Source organism: Saccopteryx leptura, chromosome 2 (assembly GCF_036850995.1).
Source record: "Saccopteryx leptura isolate mSacLep1 chromosome 2, mSacLep1_pri_phased_curated, whole genome shotgun sequence".
In the NCBI taxonomy this organism is placed as follows: domain Eukaryota; kingdom Metazoa; phylum Chordata; class Mammalia; order Chiroptera; family Emballonuridae; genus Saccopteryx; species Saccopteryx leptura.
In genome coordinates this window covers 154333983-154352122 of record NC_089504.1, presented here as the reverse complement: position 1 = coordinate 154352122, position 18140 = coordinate 154333983, and the positions used below count along the sequence as shown (strand labels likewise).

The 18140-nt window shown below is 37.7% G+C and overlaps 1 protein-coding gene across 1 annotated transcript in view; it reads right to left on the bottom strand.

The window, feature by feature from the left end:
• Positions 1 to 18140, bottom strand: part of RAB21 (RAB21, member RAS oncogene family) — a 38586-nt gene that overhangs the window by 3046 nt on the left and 17400 nt on the right. Inside the window, exons 2-6 of the mRNA XM_066369091.1 lie at positions 17600 to 17659; positions 16339 to 16446; positions 12739 to 12802; positions 2719 to 2773; positions 2115 to 2203 (exon numbers count right to left, since the gene is read on the bottom strand). Of these exons, the coding sequence (XP_066225188.1) occupies positions 2115 to 2203; positions 2719 to 2773; positions 12739 to 12802; positions 16339 to 16446; positions 17600 to 17659 (376 nt within the window). The remainder of the gene's footprint in view (positions 1 to 2114; positions 2204 to 2718; positions 2774 to 12738; positions 12803 to 16338; positions 16447 to 17599; positions 17660 to 18140) is intronic.

The following is an 18140-nucleotide window of genomic DNA, read 5'->3' as shown; positions in this document are numbered from 1 at the left end:
AGACCTCATTAAAATGTAGAGCTTCTGTTCTTTTTTTTTTTAAACTTTATTTATTCATCTTAGAGAGGAGAGAGAGAAAGAGAGAGGGAGAGAGAGAGAGAGGAGCAGAAATCATCAATTCCCATATGTGCCTTGACCAGGCAAGCCCATGGTTTTGAACCAGCGACCTCAGCGTTCCAGGTCGAAGCTTTATCCACTGCGCCACCACAGTTCAGGCGAGCTTCTGTTCTTTGAGAGACATCATTAAGAAAAATGAAAATACAAGACACAGATTTGGATTAAATAATCGCAAAACACATGAAAAGATAAAGAAAGAAAAGAAGGAATCCTCAAAACAGAAAAGGGGTTCTCTTTTTTTTAAATTTATTAAATTGATTCTGGGGAGAGGGGAGGAGAAAGGGAGGAAGAAAGAGAGGAAGGGAGTGAGAAAGGGAGAGGGCGGGACAGAATCCACTGAGATAAAAATTATAAAACATTACAAATTCTAACTTCTACTTACGTTTCCCTCAACCTTTAAATTTTTCTGTTTTATAATGTGCAAAAGATATTAGTATCTGTACATGTTTTTTATTAAACATGGGGAATATTAAATTTTTTTCATAAATACATGTGTCTTAAACATATATATGTCAAATCTAGAGTGTTAGTACTCAAATATGGTCAGAGGGAGAATCAGCATCACCACCACCTGAGTTAGGAATGAGAAGTGCAGGCCCACACCACACCCATTTTGACATCCCCACCCCAGTGATTGGTATGTACAACAGTGCTCCTCAGATTTCAGTATGCATCAGAATCATGGAGGGACTGTTCAAACACAGATTCTGAGAGGGGGGAAAACAGATTCTGGGCACAACTTCCTGAAATTCTGATTCAGTAGGTTTGGGGTAGGTCCCAAGAATTTGCAGCATTTCTAACGTAGTCTCAAGTGATGCTGATGCTACTGATCAGGAGACTCACTTAGAAAATTACTACTCTACAAGAATTATGAATGACTTTTCAAGTTTTCAAAGAACTGAAATTTACTCCAAAGTTTGTTGTGTACACGTACATTTTTCTAGAGACAAACTAGTTTCATCAAATTCTCAAAAAAAAGTCTGAAGTACATAAATTCAAGGACTATAATTTGACAAAATCATTCCAACCCATTATTCTGTAGACTTGGGTTTTCCAAGTATGGTATGTATATTTTACTAGTGATATGAGAAATGACTCTCAGGTTATATATAAACAAACCTTTCCTTTCTTTCTTTAAACAACATTTTCATGTGGAAAATGCAAAACATACATAAAATGATAGCATACTGAGAATCTGTATGTCCATCATACAATTTCATCCATACATGGCAATCATCCCTACCATTGTTTAATAAAATCCCATACACATAATTTTATTCAAACATTATTCTAATAGACCTGTAGAAAAACAAAAAAAAATAACTTCTTAAAGTATAACATCATAATCACACCTAAAATTTTACAATTACCTTTAATTTACTTTATAATTGAGGTAACATCAGTCAATAACATACATTTTAGGTGTACAGTCAATAACATACATTTTAGGTGTACAACATTATAATTCGGTATTTGTGTACTATATTGCATGCTCACCACCAAAAGCCGAGTTTCCATCCCTTACCATATATTAGATACCCTTGATCCATTCTGCCCTCCCACAGTCCCTACAATAACTTCCTAATATGATCAAATATCCATACAGCCCCAATTTTTCACAAATGGTTTTTCACTACTTTATAAAATCAGGATTCAAATAAGGTCCATCCACTGCAACATGTTGTCATTATCTCTCAAATCTGTTTTAACCTGTATATTCCCCTCCATTTTTATTATTAATAGCTATGCATTTTGGCATATACCACACACATAAGATTTCACAGCCATTAATAAATGCTTAATAGGTCTAACGTGGTATTTATAAGTGGGTATTTGCAAGAAGTAAGTTAAAGAAAAAATATTAAGTAAATAATAGTACTGTGAATTTGACAAATTGTTAGTGTGGTCATTAATGAAGACTGTAAAACATCACTTTAGAAATATGAGCAATAGATTAAAAAGAGTTACTTCTAAACACTCAATATGAATATACCTACTTTTACAAAGGTCAAGAAAGAGCTCCTCAATTCCTTTGTTCTGTTTGGCTGATGTATGATAATGTTTAGCTCCCACAGATTCTGCATACCTTAAAAAAAGAAATGAGTGATATAAAAAATTTTTTTTCACATTTTTGTCATGACCACTATTTAATTTTTTTTCATAGTAGCAAATTGTGTGACATTACTAATTAACCCAGGTTTAATAAAATTAAGATTACATAGCCATTTAACATCTCTATACACTGAACCAAATTTTAAATGAGCACAAAAGTTAACACTTAAAACTTTTGTAAGTTAAGTTGGAATCCAAATATTTTAAAAAGTTTTTTGTGATCATGATAGTTTTCTTTTGCATCACTTTATATTTCTTGCTGAAATCAAAAAGAGAAGTGAGAGTGGACTATCTTTAAATATTGCCAAAGTCTATAAATTACCAATGTTAACATGCTTCACTGAATCCAATAGCTCAATCTATATTAAGACATTTGAGCAATACTTACATGGTAAAGCACTCTGTGCTAAAGGGAAGACATCTACTGGGGACTGACTGGGGGGGGGGCGCGGGGAAAGTACTGGGAGGGGGGGCAGGGATGACACTTACGATTCTGCCTCTTGAATGGACACATGTCTCTCCTTTTCCAAGTCTATTTTATTACCTATTTGACAAAGTAAATGCCAATCTTTAATATTAATTCATTTTTGTAATAGAATTAAGCCAATTCTAAATACACAATTGCCATTTTAATCGTGTGGAAAAAGAATACAAATCCCCATCAGACTTCTACATGTTCTAAAATTATTAAGGTAACCCCTATGACATAAGGGTTGATCATGGCTATCAGGTGAATGTCTCAACCTCCCTCAAATGGCTTAATGCATATAGCATTCCTGAAGCTGCAGTCTGTCAGAGCAAACAACTTTTCCAAAGAGATGGGCACTATTCCTTGGTTTAACAGAGATTAAGATTCACTAGGGACCTAGGGATACACCTGTTTCCTAGCAAAATGTAAATGGTTCCTAACCAACTTAGAGCCAGTCAATAATTAAGCAAGGCTACCTATTGTTCACAAAAATATATTAGGTTAGTCTCTTGGACCTTTAGAGTATTTTGGTTTCCTGGATGATATAAACTGGTTAAAGAAAGCTTTAATTGGATGGTTTTATAAGTACCTCACCACCACATTGGAGGAAAGGACACTGTTTTAAAACATAAAAGAACTTAATATGTATACATCATGACCTGGAGGGTATCATGTGAAGTGAAATAAGTCAGACAGAGAAAGACAAACAACATATGATTTCACTTATATGTGGAATCTAAAACACAATCTAAAACGGAAACAAATTCACAGATACAGAGAAAAAAATTGATAACTGACAGATGGGTGGAGAGTTGTGGGGATGGGTGAAAAATTGGAAGAGATTAAGATGTACAAATTACCAGTTATAAAAACAGTCGTGGAGATGTAAAGTACAGCATAGGGAATATCGTCAATAATATTCTAATAACTAAGGATGGTGTCAGTTGGGTACTAGATTTATCAAGGTGATCACTTCAAAAGTTATATAAATGTCTGCTCACTACACTGTACACCTGAAACTAATGTTTGTCAATGGTAACTGAAAAGAAATTTAAAAATATATACATACATGTATACCATGCAGATTTAAAATAAATGAAAATAAGCTGAGCCCTCCTTAAACAGGAACCAAATTGAGATTATGCTAAAAAAGCCACCAGAAAAAAAGTGAAGAAAATGCAAAATGCAGATTCCTTATTAAATATAGGATAGAGGTTAAGGTGAATTGGCTGGACATGCCAAGTGCTAAAGGTAATGGAAATAACAGGAATAGGAAAAAACACCCTATGGAAGGACACGTCAAACAAATATTTTAATTTCTTCCATTGCAACTTGGGGTGGGGTTGCGGAGTGGGAAGGAAATCTTGTAAATAGAGTCATTTTTTTGAGACTTCAGAGAATCTAGAAAACAATTTCCGATCGAGCACTGAAGCACGCACCTAATGAGAGATACAATGCTTAGAAGTAAGAAGTATAAGCCCAAAAGTTCTATATATGAAGGACCTCAAATACTCTGAGCACCTAATTGTGAGCAGCTGTAATCAACCACTTGACTCCATAGCTTAAGGATGTGAGGGAAGGAAGCAGACTTTACTAAAGCTCAGTAGGTACCAACAAATTCAGTAATGAACTCTTCCCTTTGAATAGTTATTTGTCTACCTCAGCAAGAAGGCATGGATTAGTTCTGATTTCCTACATTAAACTTTGTCAATAAAATTTTTAATTAACTAAATATCACAGCCAACATATTCAACAGTCCTAAGAGAAAAAAATTGTTTTATTTATGCTATGAAGAATGCAAAAGGTACCACCTAGTGGCCAGTGGCTCCAACAAACAAAGGAACAATATTCTGCCACTCTTAAAAAGATAAAACAGAGACATGAACAAGAATGTGATGGCAACAGGGGTGGGGGGTTGGGGGGAGGGGGGATGGGGCGAGGAAGGAGAGAGGGGTTGGGGGAGGGGAGGGGCACAAAGAAAACCAGACAGAAGGTGACAGAAGACAATTTGACTTTGGGGGAGGGGTATACAGCACAATCAAATGTCAAAATAATCTGGAGATGTTTTCTCTCAACATATGTACCCTGATTTATCAATGTCACTGCATTAAATTTAATAAATAAATTAAAAAAAAAAGATAAAACAGGATTGTCTCCTAGAGGTAGCAAGAAGACCTTTGTTCAATTAACTAAAATCCTATGAGCTTTTTTATTTCTTTTTTCTTTTTGTTTTTTTTCTCCTTGTATTTTTCTGAAGTTGGAAACGGGGAGACAGTCAGACTCCCGCATGCGCCCGACAGGGATCCACCAGGCATGCCCACCAGGGGGTGACGCTCTGGCCATCTGGGGCATCGCTCTGCTGCGACCAGAGCCACTCTAGAGCCTGAGGCAGAGGCCATCGAGCCATCCTCAGTGCCCGGGCCAACTTTGCTCCAATGGAGCCTCGGCTGCGGGAGGGGAAGAGAGAGACAGAGAGGAAGGAGAGGGGGAGGGGTGGAGAAGCAGATGGGCACTTCTCCTGTGTGCCCTGGCCCGGAATTGAACCCGGGACTCCTGCACACCAGGCCGATGCCCTACCACTGAGCCAACCGGCCAGGGCCAATCCTATGAGCTTTTTCCTAGATATTTTTGTCTCTTTTTTTCAAATTCCATCTGAATTATCAACATCTATTCAAAAAGGATGAGGACAGCCCTGGCCGGTTGGTTCAGTGGATGTCCTGGGTTCAATTCCCAGGCAGGGCACACAGAAGCGACCATCTGCTTCTCCACCCCTCTTCCTCCCTCTTCTCTCTCTTTCTCTCTTTTCCCCTCCCACAGACATTGCTTGGTTGGTTTGAGAGTATTATCCCAGGCGTTGAGAATGGCTCCAGTGGGGCCTTCACCTTGGGCACTGAAAATAGCTCAGATGGAAGCATGGCCCCAGAAGGGCAGAACATTGGCCCCACACAGGGGTTGCCGGGTGGATCACTGTCAGGGTGTATGCAGGAGTCTCTCTATCTTGAAGAAGAAGAAGAAAGGAGGAGGAAGGAGGAGGAGGAGGAAGAGGAAGAACAAGAAGAGGAAGAGGAGGAAGAAGAGGAGGAAAAGGAAGAAGAGGAAGGAGGAGGAGGAGGAGGAGGGAGAGGAGGAGGAGGGGGAAGGAAGAAGGAAGAAGGAAGAAAGAAGAAAGAAGAGAGAAGAAAAGATGAGAACAGCCCTGGCTGGGTAGCTTAATTGGTTAGAACAACATCCCAATATGCCAAGGTTGCAGGTTAGATCCCTGGTCAGGGCACATACAAGAATCAACCAATGAATGCATAAATAAGTGAAACAACAAATCAATGTTTCTCTTTCACTTTCTCTCCTCTCTCAAATCAATAAATAAAAAAAATAAAATTTAAAAAGAGGCTAGGAAGAATAAGACAATAACCATACTGACTCAAATGATTACCTGGGGAAATTATTCAGTTTTATTATTTAATAACATTTAAACTTAACTAACTTTAATAAATTCAGTTATTTTAATCTTATTTTAAACAAAAAAAATTTAATTCCTCCATGAAATAACTATTATTTTTTTGAATAATCAGCGTTCATAATAAAAAGCACAGACTAAGTCACAGAAAACTGCCTGTTAGTGACATCTTTCCAAAACTCAAAACCTTTTACTGTAGCCTGATCTGTGGTGGCTCAGGGGAGAGAGTGTTGACCTGGAATGTTGAGGTTGCTGGTAACCCTGTCAAGACACATGTGAGAAGCTACTACAAGTTCATGCTTCCCGTCACCCGTTCCTGCTTTTCTAAGATTAAAAAAAAAAAAAAAAAAAAAGCCTGCTGTAGTTCTATATTTTTTTAAAAGCAAGGCAGCTAAAGAGTTAAGGCTTTGGCAAACAGTCCTATGTGCACGTTACAGTGGATACATATTCTGGATTTATAGTAACCTCTGTCAGAACAGAAGAGGCTGCTAAGCATGTTATAGCTCATTGTCTGTATGCATTGTTCTATTATTAGATTTCCTAAACTGGTTAAACTGACAATGCTCCTGCATATGGAGCAAAAGCATTTACTGTATTTTGTCATTCTTACAATCTTTAAAGTTAAGGTATTATTAAAGTGTACCCAGCAAATATTTTAAGGTCAATTTAAAAAAAGTTTAAAAGGGGGTAGTCATATCCTGGAACTCCTACGGGTCTACCATATCATGCTTTTTACTTTAAAAAATTTTTTTAATTTCTTTTGAATGCTGATGAACAGGAGATGCCAAATCTTTTTCGCCTGCAAATTACTACCTTCTTTATTTGATCCAGCTAATAACACTGTTTTGTCTTTTTCCAAATAGCTCCAGATATATGGAAAAGATATATATAGGTGGACGGGGATCCTCAAACCCTTCAGCGAGATCTTCTGAGCATGGCTTTTAAGATATCTAGAGGCAGAAAAAGCCCAATAGAGATCAGGGGAACTACCAGCTTTTAGGATATGCCCTTAAAGGCTCCAACGCCCCAAAGGGGTCTCATAGGATGCCATCTGGGTCCTGCTTCAATAGTGGAAAGGAAGGTCATTGAGCTAAAGCCTGCCAGACTTACATGCCTTTGCTGTGAGGAAACAGGGACACTAGAAGGTAGGCTTCCCCCTCGCTCCTCTAAGGGAGGCTTCAGTCTCTTCCAGCCCTGCTCCAGCCACCTATGACCTAACCTTGCACAGAATGCTGGGGTTGGCCACTGAAGGCTGAAGGTGCCCAGGGCTGTCAGCCCCATCTACGACACTGTGGACGAGCCTAGGGTATTTCTTCCAAGAAGCAGGTAAACTGATCTCATTTGCACAAGGGCCACTTAACTATGTCTTGCCTGAATAGTCAGGTTTTTTATTGTTCCCTTGAAGATCTCTGTTGTGGGTGTTGATAGTCCTATTTTCTGCTGCTTTGTTTAATATATAGTGTTTCCTTTATTCCTCCTACCTCAATGCCCCACTCATATTTCAGGCTGGGACCTACTCCTAATTTTGAGCTCTCTTCCCCCTTTTGCCAACTTCTATTATGAATCTACCTCTGCCACCCAGCTTAGTGTATCCCAAGGTTCTCTGTACCAAGCCACAGTCACAGAGCTCCAGGGAAAAGCAACCTGGTCTTATCTCTCCAGGCTGAGGAGAACAGAAGCTCCATATCCACACATGCTGCAGATGGCTTTTCCAGTCTATCTGAATCATTACCAGCTAGAAGCAGCAGTCATTGGGACTTGGATGTGAGCTGCAAAGTATAGAATTGTGACAACAATTCTAGTGCCATGTGGACTTTTCCTGGAGGTGGACTTGTCCTGGACTCCTGCTCCTTGTGACAGCTCCTAACAGACTGAACTGGGGTTGGGTTGCATTTTTCAGGGATTTGGCATGATGGTGCCAACTTGGACTTGGTGAACATGTTAAGGACACTACTCTTTTATGGATTCTTGCTGTATTGGCCAAGAGTTTGCTTAAAGGCTTTAATCATTATAAAAAAAAAGAAGACTAGATAAAGAAGATGTGGCACATATACACCATGGTATACTATTCAGCCATAAGAAATGATGACATCAGATCACTTACAACAAAATGGTGGGATCTTGATAACATTATACGGAGTGAAATAAGTAAATCAGAAAAAAACAAGAACTGCAGGATTCCATACATTGGTGGGACATAAAAACGAGACCAAGAGACATGGACAAGAGTGTGGTGGTTACGGGGGGTGGGGGGAGGGAAGGAGGGAGAGGGGTGGGGTACAAAGAAAACTAGATAGAAGGTGACGGAGGACAATCTCTCTTTGGGTGATGGGTATGCAACAGAATTGAATGACAAGATAACCTGGACATGTTTTCTTTGAATATATATACCCTGATTTATTGATGTCACCCCATTAAAATAAAAATTTATTTATATATATAAAAAAAAAGAGTTAAGGCTTTAAGGCTCATATCTGTTTCAATACTATGGAACAGCTAACCTCCTAATAGGTTAGACACCTGAAAACATGGATAATTACTAAAGTAAGCACCTTCTTGAAAGTATAGCACTAGACAGATTAGGAAAAAATGGCTCAAGCTATTGAAAAGGGAGAAAAAAAAGCCACTCTATTAAGAATAGTACAAACTTTGTCTTCTTTAAAAATACATATTTGAATTAAGAACATGAAAGGGATATACCCACTGTGAAGAGCAGAGGGCCTAATAAAGAGCTAGCACCATATTTTGCTTATATTGGATGGTGCCTGGCCTAGTAGGAAGAAGCTTTCAAAAGCCTTTTATATCTGAAGAAAACTTATTTAAGGCCAGGCTCACTTCATAACTATAAGATTTTAGGCAAATTAACCTCTCTAAGTCTCATTTTGTATAGCTAACAAACTTTGCAAGCTGATGTGAAAATATATATGTACAAAGCTTAGCATATAGTACATGTTCAATAAATAGTTATTAATATTAGCCATATTCATTACAGTGAGTGATCAAATGGAAAACCAATCTTGTTACAAGAAAATTAAAGACCATGACTGATACTTCCTTATCACTACCCTGCTGGCTTCACCTTGCAAATTTAGTTGATACAACACTCTAGAAAATCTTCTTTTAACCCTCCAACCCAATTTAGTTAGGTTATCTTTTGTGCTATCACAGACTCTGTAAAACTCCCCACTTCAAAGCTTTTATCATAATATATAATAGCTTATTTTTTCTCTCTCCCCCTACATAATAAGCTCTGAGCAGACAAAGACATTATCTATTTTGTTCCCTAATTCACTACACTATTCCCAAAGCCGGGTAAATAGTAAGCAATATGCAGTGTTGATTTAAGAATATGGGCTTGAAGTAGCAGAGAGATCTGAGTTAAAATCCCAGGCCTACGTTCAACTAGATATGTATTTTGGAAACTATCAAGCTTTCTATGCCCATTTCCTCATGGGTAAAATGGAAATGGCAACAACAGCTTCCTTGTAGTGCTGCCAGAAGGCTTAAATGAAAATAAATGTGTAGTTCTTAGAAAGTACTCGGTACTCAATAAATGGTAACTTATTAAAAATAAATATTTAACAAATATATATTAAGGGCTGACTAAAAGCAAAATACTATCAAATAAAGCAAGCACAAACAAGAGTGCTAATCAATGTATTAATTAAAATCTAGAGAAAAAAAGTCCCTACCAATGAAGTATGGGGTTCTCTATTATTGATTAACACATTATTGGAGACTTTGAGAAGGACCTAGCTAATACATCTGAAAAAGCTAGCAGATTATATAACAAACATAAAGATTCAGAACTATGAGTTAAGTTGGAATTCCTACATTTAGGCTTAAATAACATAATTACATAATAATAAGATGGGGAAAACCTGACAAAAGACCAGTATTTATAAAAAAGAAATTCAGATTTTTGTTATCTATAATCTATGTAAGAGATATTAACAGTTACTATTACTATTATCATTATTATTATTTTGTATTTTTCTGAAGTGAGAAGTGGGGAGGCAGACCGACTCCCCCAGTTGCCTGGACTGGATCCACCCGGAAAGCCCAGTAGGGGGCAATGCTCGGCCCATCTGGGGCATTGTTCCATTGCAACTGGAGCCATTCTAGCGCCTGAATGGGAGGCTATAGAGCCATCCTCAGTGCCCTGGCCAACTTTTGCTCCAGTGGAGCCTTGCCTGCGGGAAGGGAAGAGAGAGATAGAGAGAAAGGAGAGGGGGAAGAGTGGAAAAGCAGATGGGCGCCTGTCCTGTGTACCTTGACCAGGAATTGAACCTGGGACATCTACATACCAGGCTGATGTGCCACTACTGAGCCAACTGGCCAGGGCCTGTTTGTTTTTTTTTGTTTTTTTAATTCAGAGAGAGGCAAGAAGGTGGAGAGACAAATTCCCACATGCTCCCTGACTGGAACCTGCCCAGCAACCCCCATGTGGGGTGATGTTCTGCCCATCTGGGGCCACTGCTCCATTGCTCCAGCAACCCAGTTATTTTAGCACCTGAGGTGCAGTCATGGAGCCCTCCTCAGCACCAGGGCCAGCTTGCTCATTCGAGCCATGGCTGTGGGAAGGGAAGAGAGAGAGAGAAAGAGAGGGGGAAAGGGAGAAGTGGAGAAGCCAATTATTGTTTCCCCTGTGTGCCCTGATCAGGAATTGAACCCAGGACTTCCACATACCAGGCCAACGCTCTACCACTGAGCCAACCAGCCAGGGGCAAGTTATTATTTTTAAATTACATAAAGTTATTGTTAAATTATATTAAAAACAAAGGTTAAAAAAAGAGACACTGACTTGAAATGGCTAACAATATATAATCTTGGATAATGTTGGCAGAAGGATGGCATGAGAACATTTTAAAAATATAGCCATGTAAGTATACAGTGGCTCAACAATGTTTGGATTCTAGTGTTCACTTCAAGGATGGGAGACACACTGATAGACACTAAAATTAACCTAGAAAAAAATAACCGGATGTTGAGAATGTCTGGAAGTTAGACCAAATAAAAAAAAGTTGAAGACCACAAACATAAGAGTTGGCAAACTATCCAAGCAGGCTTTAAGGTTTGAAAGGTTGTTGTACATAAAGGGAAAGGAACAAATACCAATCACTAATAAATGGTATATAATATTGAATGAGAAATATTTGACCCCACTTGGGGTACTAAGCTACAAGACACAATATTCCTAAATATGAACACAAAGCATATGTACTTTAAGTTAAGCTTAATATTCAGAAGCTTATTTAACCCAGCTATTTTTTAGTGTTTATTTTGTAACCTTGGTCAAGTAACAGGCTCTTGAGGCTTCTCTGAGTATGTTAATCATTTCTTTCTCTTTCCTGAGAAAAAATCCCCAAAACTTCAACGTTTAGTTATTCACTTAAATTTAGCCACTTCCACTCCTAGAAAGTCTCATGTACCACAGGGCCAGGCCAAACTCACGAATGACTAGCTGCTACTTTGGCCCCAAACTCCTGTAGAGCCTACTACCTCAGTGTTCTGTTATATTCCTGCCATCTAGCCTAACATGTAGCACCTAGACTAAAATCAGGCCAGATCATCTCTTTGTCCTCTTCCCCCAGATCTGCACTCTGATCTGGAACTGTAAAGTTTACCAATCATTTAATGACAAAATGCATGAAATGTAAACTCAAGTTAAACAAAAATTTCTAAGGCTAAAGGTAGAATTTGCCAACGCTGAGCATTCCATTCTACATCCCTCACTAGAACTCTACTGGCTTTTTCCAGCCCATGTTTTACTGTGTCAGTCATACGGAAAGGAACTGAGTGTCATGAGGCTACTCAAAATAAGTAGTAATAACATAAGCAATAGGGGTCAGATGGGGTTCAATTTGAATCCCATCTCTGATAGCTGCCTGTTATTGGTCAGGTTAATGTATATATCTCCAAGTCTTATTTTCTTCTATAAAGCCCTCACAGGGTAATGAGGATTACATGAGATATTGTCTACTGAGTACTGAGTACACAGCATAACATCTGGTACACGTTACTGCTCGATAATTAGTTGTCATATCATAGAAAATAATCTAAAGAAAAAAGAGAACCAAAGAAAAATTCCGGAAGTTCAAGAGAGAATTCTCAAGTTCAATTATCCTACCCATTAAGAATGTTTCCCCACCCTAGTATCATGATCTACTTATACTTGTATCTCTGGAGTTAAATGTGTCCTTAATTCAAATATGTATATAGCTAAATGTACAAACAAGAACACTAGCTTAAGCCACTGGTTCTAATTTTAGTTCCTGAACATTTTTTCTAAATAAAATCTTATGGTGAAAAACTAAATGTCAAATTGAAGCAAGGCTGCGGACTTAAAACCTTACATGCTTAAGTCCCCTAGTTGATTCCCACTTGCTCCCTAAGGCATTCCTTAAGGTACAAAGTCGGAATCTCCTCAAAGAGCATGTCTAAATACTAAATTATTCTAAAATATTGTGCATGAAAAAGCTATTCTTCTTTTCTCATATAATTTTAAAAGAGAATTACTGGTTCACTATTCCTTAATAAAGCATTAAAAAAAAAACCAAAAAAGATTTTTAAAAAGGATGCTTACCAACTATACATAAACAAATTTCATTTCCCAACATTTTCCGTAATTCTTTGACCCAGTTTTTTACCTGTGTATACAAAAGAGTTAACATTAGAACAAATTCTGTTACAGAACTACCATTGCAACACCCCAAGATTCAACACTGTCAAAATACCACAGAATTTGGCTAACAGCCCATGTATTTAGTTATTACAAGAATGATTCACTGTAATATCATATACTGCCAACAACACACATATAAACATCCAATGAAACAATTTCTCTCCAGATCTACATATAGGTACAGCCAGAAGTACCTCTAATTACAAACTTTCATAAATCTTCCATAGATTCAAGCAAAGCTATGCACCAGAGAAAAAGCATGTGAACTCCAGCCTCCGATAATAGGTCCTGTATAGTAACTTTGGACTTAATAACACAAGAACCTGGCCCTGACTGGCTAGCTCAGTACACAAGAGTGTCGGCCTGGTATATGGACATCCCGGGGTTCGATTCTTGGTCAGGGCACACATAGTAAGCAACTATCTGCTTCTCTCTCCCTCCCTCTTCCCCTCTCGCAGCCAGTGGCTTGACTGGTTCGAGCATCAGCCTCAGGCACTGAGGACTGCTCAGTTGGTCTAGGTGTGGGCCTTAGGCACTAAGAATAGCTCGGTTTATTTGAGCACTGGCCCCAGATGGTGGTTGCCGGGTGGATCCCAGTTGAAACACATGCGGGAGTCTATCTTTCTATCTCCGCTCCTCTGACTTAAAAAAAAAAGTACAAAAAGGAACACAAGAACTTAACCCAACTGATTCTGAAATAGCGGGCATAGAACTTCTGTATCACACACTTAAAAGACAAAAAATGTATATGGGCACCAAAAAGACTGGCAAAATAAATTTTCATCCTTCAGTATATGACAGGTTTTTTTCAACCTGGCACTCTCAACATTTGGCTCAGGTAATTCTCTGCTCTGAGGGACTGTCCTATCCAATATGTTTTAGCAGCCTCCCTGGACTCCTAACCACTAAATACCAATAACATCCTCCAGTGGTGACAACCAAAGATGTCTCTAGACATTGCCACCCACTACTGGTGAGCCAGTGCTATACAATGACCGCAGTAACAAACTGATACTTCACTGTGGATGAAGCATAAGCACAGTTGAGAGTAAACTGGAATTAAGAAAATTAACCTTTTGAACTCATGATTTTAAAGATGTTTACTACAAGAAAACAGGATGAAAAACAAACTTGGATACCTCCTTTATTTTTTGTAAAGAATTTATTCTGTAGGCAATCAAATTATAAGAACTTACATACCTTTGGGAAAAATATACTCACATATATAAATTACAAAAATTACATTAGATATGTGGTAAGTACTTATTGTGCATCTGGTCTTATGGCACAAATGCAACAGCTCTACACTCCTATTTGCAAGAACGTAGAGGAACTAACTTTTTAGTAAACCCAAACTCTTGATAAAAGCAAAGGAAATCAGTATCACAACCTTATCTTTGTAATAGCACTGAACCAGTTTTCTAAGTACAGCCCCATCTTTTTATTTCATTCACATATGTGGATCAAGTTTTCAGAAAAGCATTTAACTTCCACCCTTAGTTGATTTTACATAAGAAAAATTTGATAATACTGGTAAAAAATGTCCATCCTCATGACTTCAAAGAAAACATTTCAGAATTCAATTATGTATATATTACTCTGCTCTCTATACATATAGTATCACAACTTATTAAATTTCACCAGTTAAAAAAATTTTTGTTATTCACTTCCAATAGGACCCCCTCTGTAGGCATCCTACAAATTATCTGATACATTCTGTGGTGAGTTAAAGATGGTCACAAATTCTTTGCCAATCATCCTACCAAGAGGTAGAATCTATTTTTCCCCTCCCTCTGAATTTGAGCTAACCTCGTAACTTGCTTTGACCAAAAGAATGTGAAGGAAGTAATGCTATGCCAGTTCCAGAACTAAGCCTTAAGGCCTGGTAGCTACATTCTTGGGATCCAGCTGTCATGTATGAAGCTTAGGCTACAATATGGAATCACGAGAGAGCATGTGGAAACAGTACCAGAAGATGAGACACCAGATGGAGAGAGAAGCCATATGGAGGAGAACCAAGCTGCCTTGGACTGTCTCAGCCCAGCCAAATTCTCAGTTCAAAGCAGTTGTATGAGTGACTGCTGATACCAGATGGAGAAGAGGACCCACAAAATCATGAGAATTAATGAATCACTTTAAATCACCAAGTTTTAGGGATTCGGCTATGCAAGAGATAAATGGTTACCTTTCAACCTGAGAGACCCAATCGTCTCTTAATAAAATATCTAAACCTTCTTTTTTTATGCAAAAAGGTAGGAAGGCATAACAAATTGTAGCCCCAAATAACTTTTAAAAATATCATTAAATCTGTAAGCTGTTTCATTTTTCTATTCTTTAAACTAAGTTTTCCATGACATCAATAATCCAAGAGCTAACATATAGCTGCTTCATCAGTTAAACACTAGGAAATAAATGAAAAGAAAAAAAACTAAAAAGGCAAGCAATTTCCACATGAATAAAACTATAATTCAAAGCAAGATATATTTCTGTCTTGGAAATAACCCCTTTTGGTTACACACCCTTAACTGATTTCAACAGGGGCTTTCAGAGGAAAGGTCAAATAAGTCATCAGTCACTATCCTAATGGTGATAAGAAATCAGAGATAAGTTTAATGGTAACTCATTTTTAGTACCAACCAACTTTAAAAACTATATATTCGGTAAGAGGTGAAAAAAGTGGTGTTTTAAAATATACACTTTTTAAAAAAATAAACACTTTAAAAATTTTAATTTATTGGGGCCTAACTGCTGGTGGTATAGTGAATAGACCATCAACCCAGGACACTGAGGTCCCTGGTTTAAAATCCCAAGGTCATTGGCTTGAGCATGGACTCATCAGCATGAGCAAGGGCTTGTCAGCTTGTGTGGGGTCACTGGCTCAGCTTGAGCCCCACCCCACCACCCAAGGCACATACAAGAAGCAATCAGTACACAAGTAAAGTGAAGCAACTACGAGTTGATGCTTGTCTCTTTCTCTAAAGAAAATAAAAAAATAAAATAAAAATTTAATTTACTGGGATGACACTGGTTAATAAAATTACCTAAGTCAAATAAATTCTTTTAAAAGTTATATTATATCCTCCAGAATATTTAGTGAGGATAAAGAGCTTAAATTTGACTTAGTTCTCATTTTTCTCAACAAAATTAGTTTGCTCATGTACTCATACCAAGATTTCAGGTGCCCAGTATGTATGTAAAAGAAATGTATGTGATTTCTCTTTAACAGTACGAAAAAAAGCCCCTATATTTTTCTGAAACTTTACTTCAGATTATTTCCTTTTCCTAATATCTTTGAAAGTCATGTAATAAAACATTAATAACTGATCTTCATATTGTTAACACGAATTAAATACTCCATTAAAGAATGAGTGGCTGCCACTTATGTACAAACTATACCTTTAAAAGCAAGACTAACCATATTAGTAAACAAATGCATGCTATGGAAACAAGAAACCAGTGTTGTTCTTCTATTAGTAATCTACCCATAAGTAAATAAAATACCTTCTGAAAAGAATCTTCATCTGTTATATCATAAACTAAAATAGCTCCATTTGAATCTCTGTAGTAAATTGGACCCAGTGCATGGAATCTCTCTTGACCTGCTGTATCCTAAATAAAGCAAGAAATAATTACTAGATCAAAAGAAAAAAATACATGTTATTGTTACTACAGTAAATGTTTGACTAAAAGTCCATGACCTCTAAAAATGGGGCATGGAGTTATAGATAACCCCAAAACACTGTTAAAAGAAACAAAGCAGGCCTGGCCAGGCAGTGGCGTCGTGGATAGAGCGTCGGACTGGGATGCAGAGGACCCAGGTTCGAGACCCCGAGGTTGCCAGCTTGAGTGTGGGCTCATCTGGTTTGAGCAAGGCTCACCAGCTTGAGCCCAAGATCACTGGCTTGAGCAAGGGGTTACTTGGTCTGCTGTAGCCTCCCCTCCCCCCGTCAAGGCACATAGAAAGTAATCAGTGAACTACTAAGGTGCCTCAACTAAGAATTAATGATTCTCATCTCTCTCCCTTCCTGTCTGTCTGTCCCTATCTGTCCCTCTCTGACTCTCTCTGTCACAAAAACACACACACACACACATACACACACACACACACACACACACACACACACACACAAAGTAAAGCAGGTTACAATTAAAAAAAAATTATAAGCAATATTTAATGCTTTACTGTTATATAAAGTTGTAGTTTCTCCTCCCAACCATCTTCTTCTCCAGCAATCTTCCCACCCCCACTAAAAAAATAGTTCAGTTGCCTGAGGGTCAGAATGGCCAAGATGGCATTATAAGCCAGAAATAGGCCTGAGCCCTAAATTTAGGCTCCCCACAGAGGAAAGAGACAAGGAAAGAAAGCATGCCTCAGGACGGCCTGCCAACAGGTACCCTACTGCATATCCCTTGCCCTACTCCCTGCTAGCCACTCACTTGGAAGACTGGAACATAAAGACATGGGGGGGAAAGGCCAATTAGCTGTCCACCCACCCTGTCCTTTTCTTTCTCTGACATGGAATCTCTCTGAGTTACCCTGACCCAGCTGAAAAGTTATGACAGCAATATTCATGTATATAATTTTATTCAAGATATAATTATTAGCCAGATCTTAGGGAAAAAAGTTTATTTAAAAAAGCTTTAGTTAATCTTCAGTGAATTTAAAAGAAAATCCAAAATTTCAAATTACTATTACTTGAGCCAATTAGAATACCAAGAATGGTAGAGACCTCAATTCATATAGTTGAAAAGATTAACTTACCCATATAGCAAGGTTTACTCTTTTTCCACCAATATTTAACTTCTTTGTTAAGAATGATGCCTAAGAAAAGAGAGATACATTAAACAATGTTTCACATAAAATGATTCTTATCCTAAAAACTATAGATGAATAAATCATCTCAATATGAAACTCAAGTTGTCTGGCAGAAAAAGTAGTCATTGAGTTTTATCAATGACTAAACATTTTCACTGAAGACAAAATATCAATTATATTCTAATCTAAGAAAGATATGTTGTTTTATGAACACATTATAAAAAAATTCAAAGAAAAAATAATGAAATATTTTTTGTTTTTCCTCATGAAAAATTTTCTCAGAGCACTAAACTTGATACCACCTTAATTACTCAATATAGAAAGAGTCTAACTCAGACCAATGGAACAGAATAGAAAGCCCAGAAATAAAACCACATATATATGGTCAAATAATCTTTGATAAAGGGGCCAACAACACACAATGGAGAAAAGAAAGCCTCTTCAACAAATGGTGTTGGGAAAACTGGAAAGCCACATGCAAAAGAAT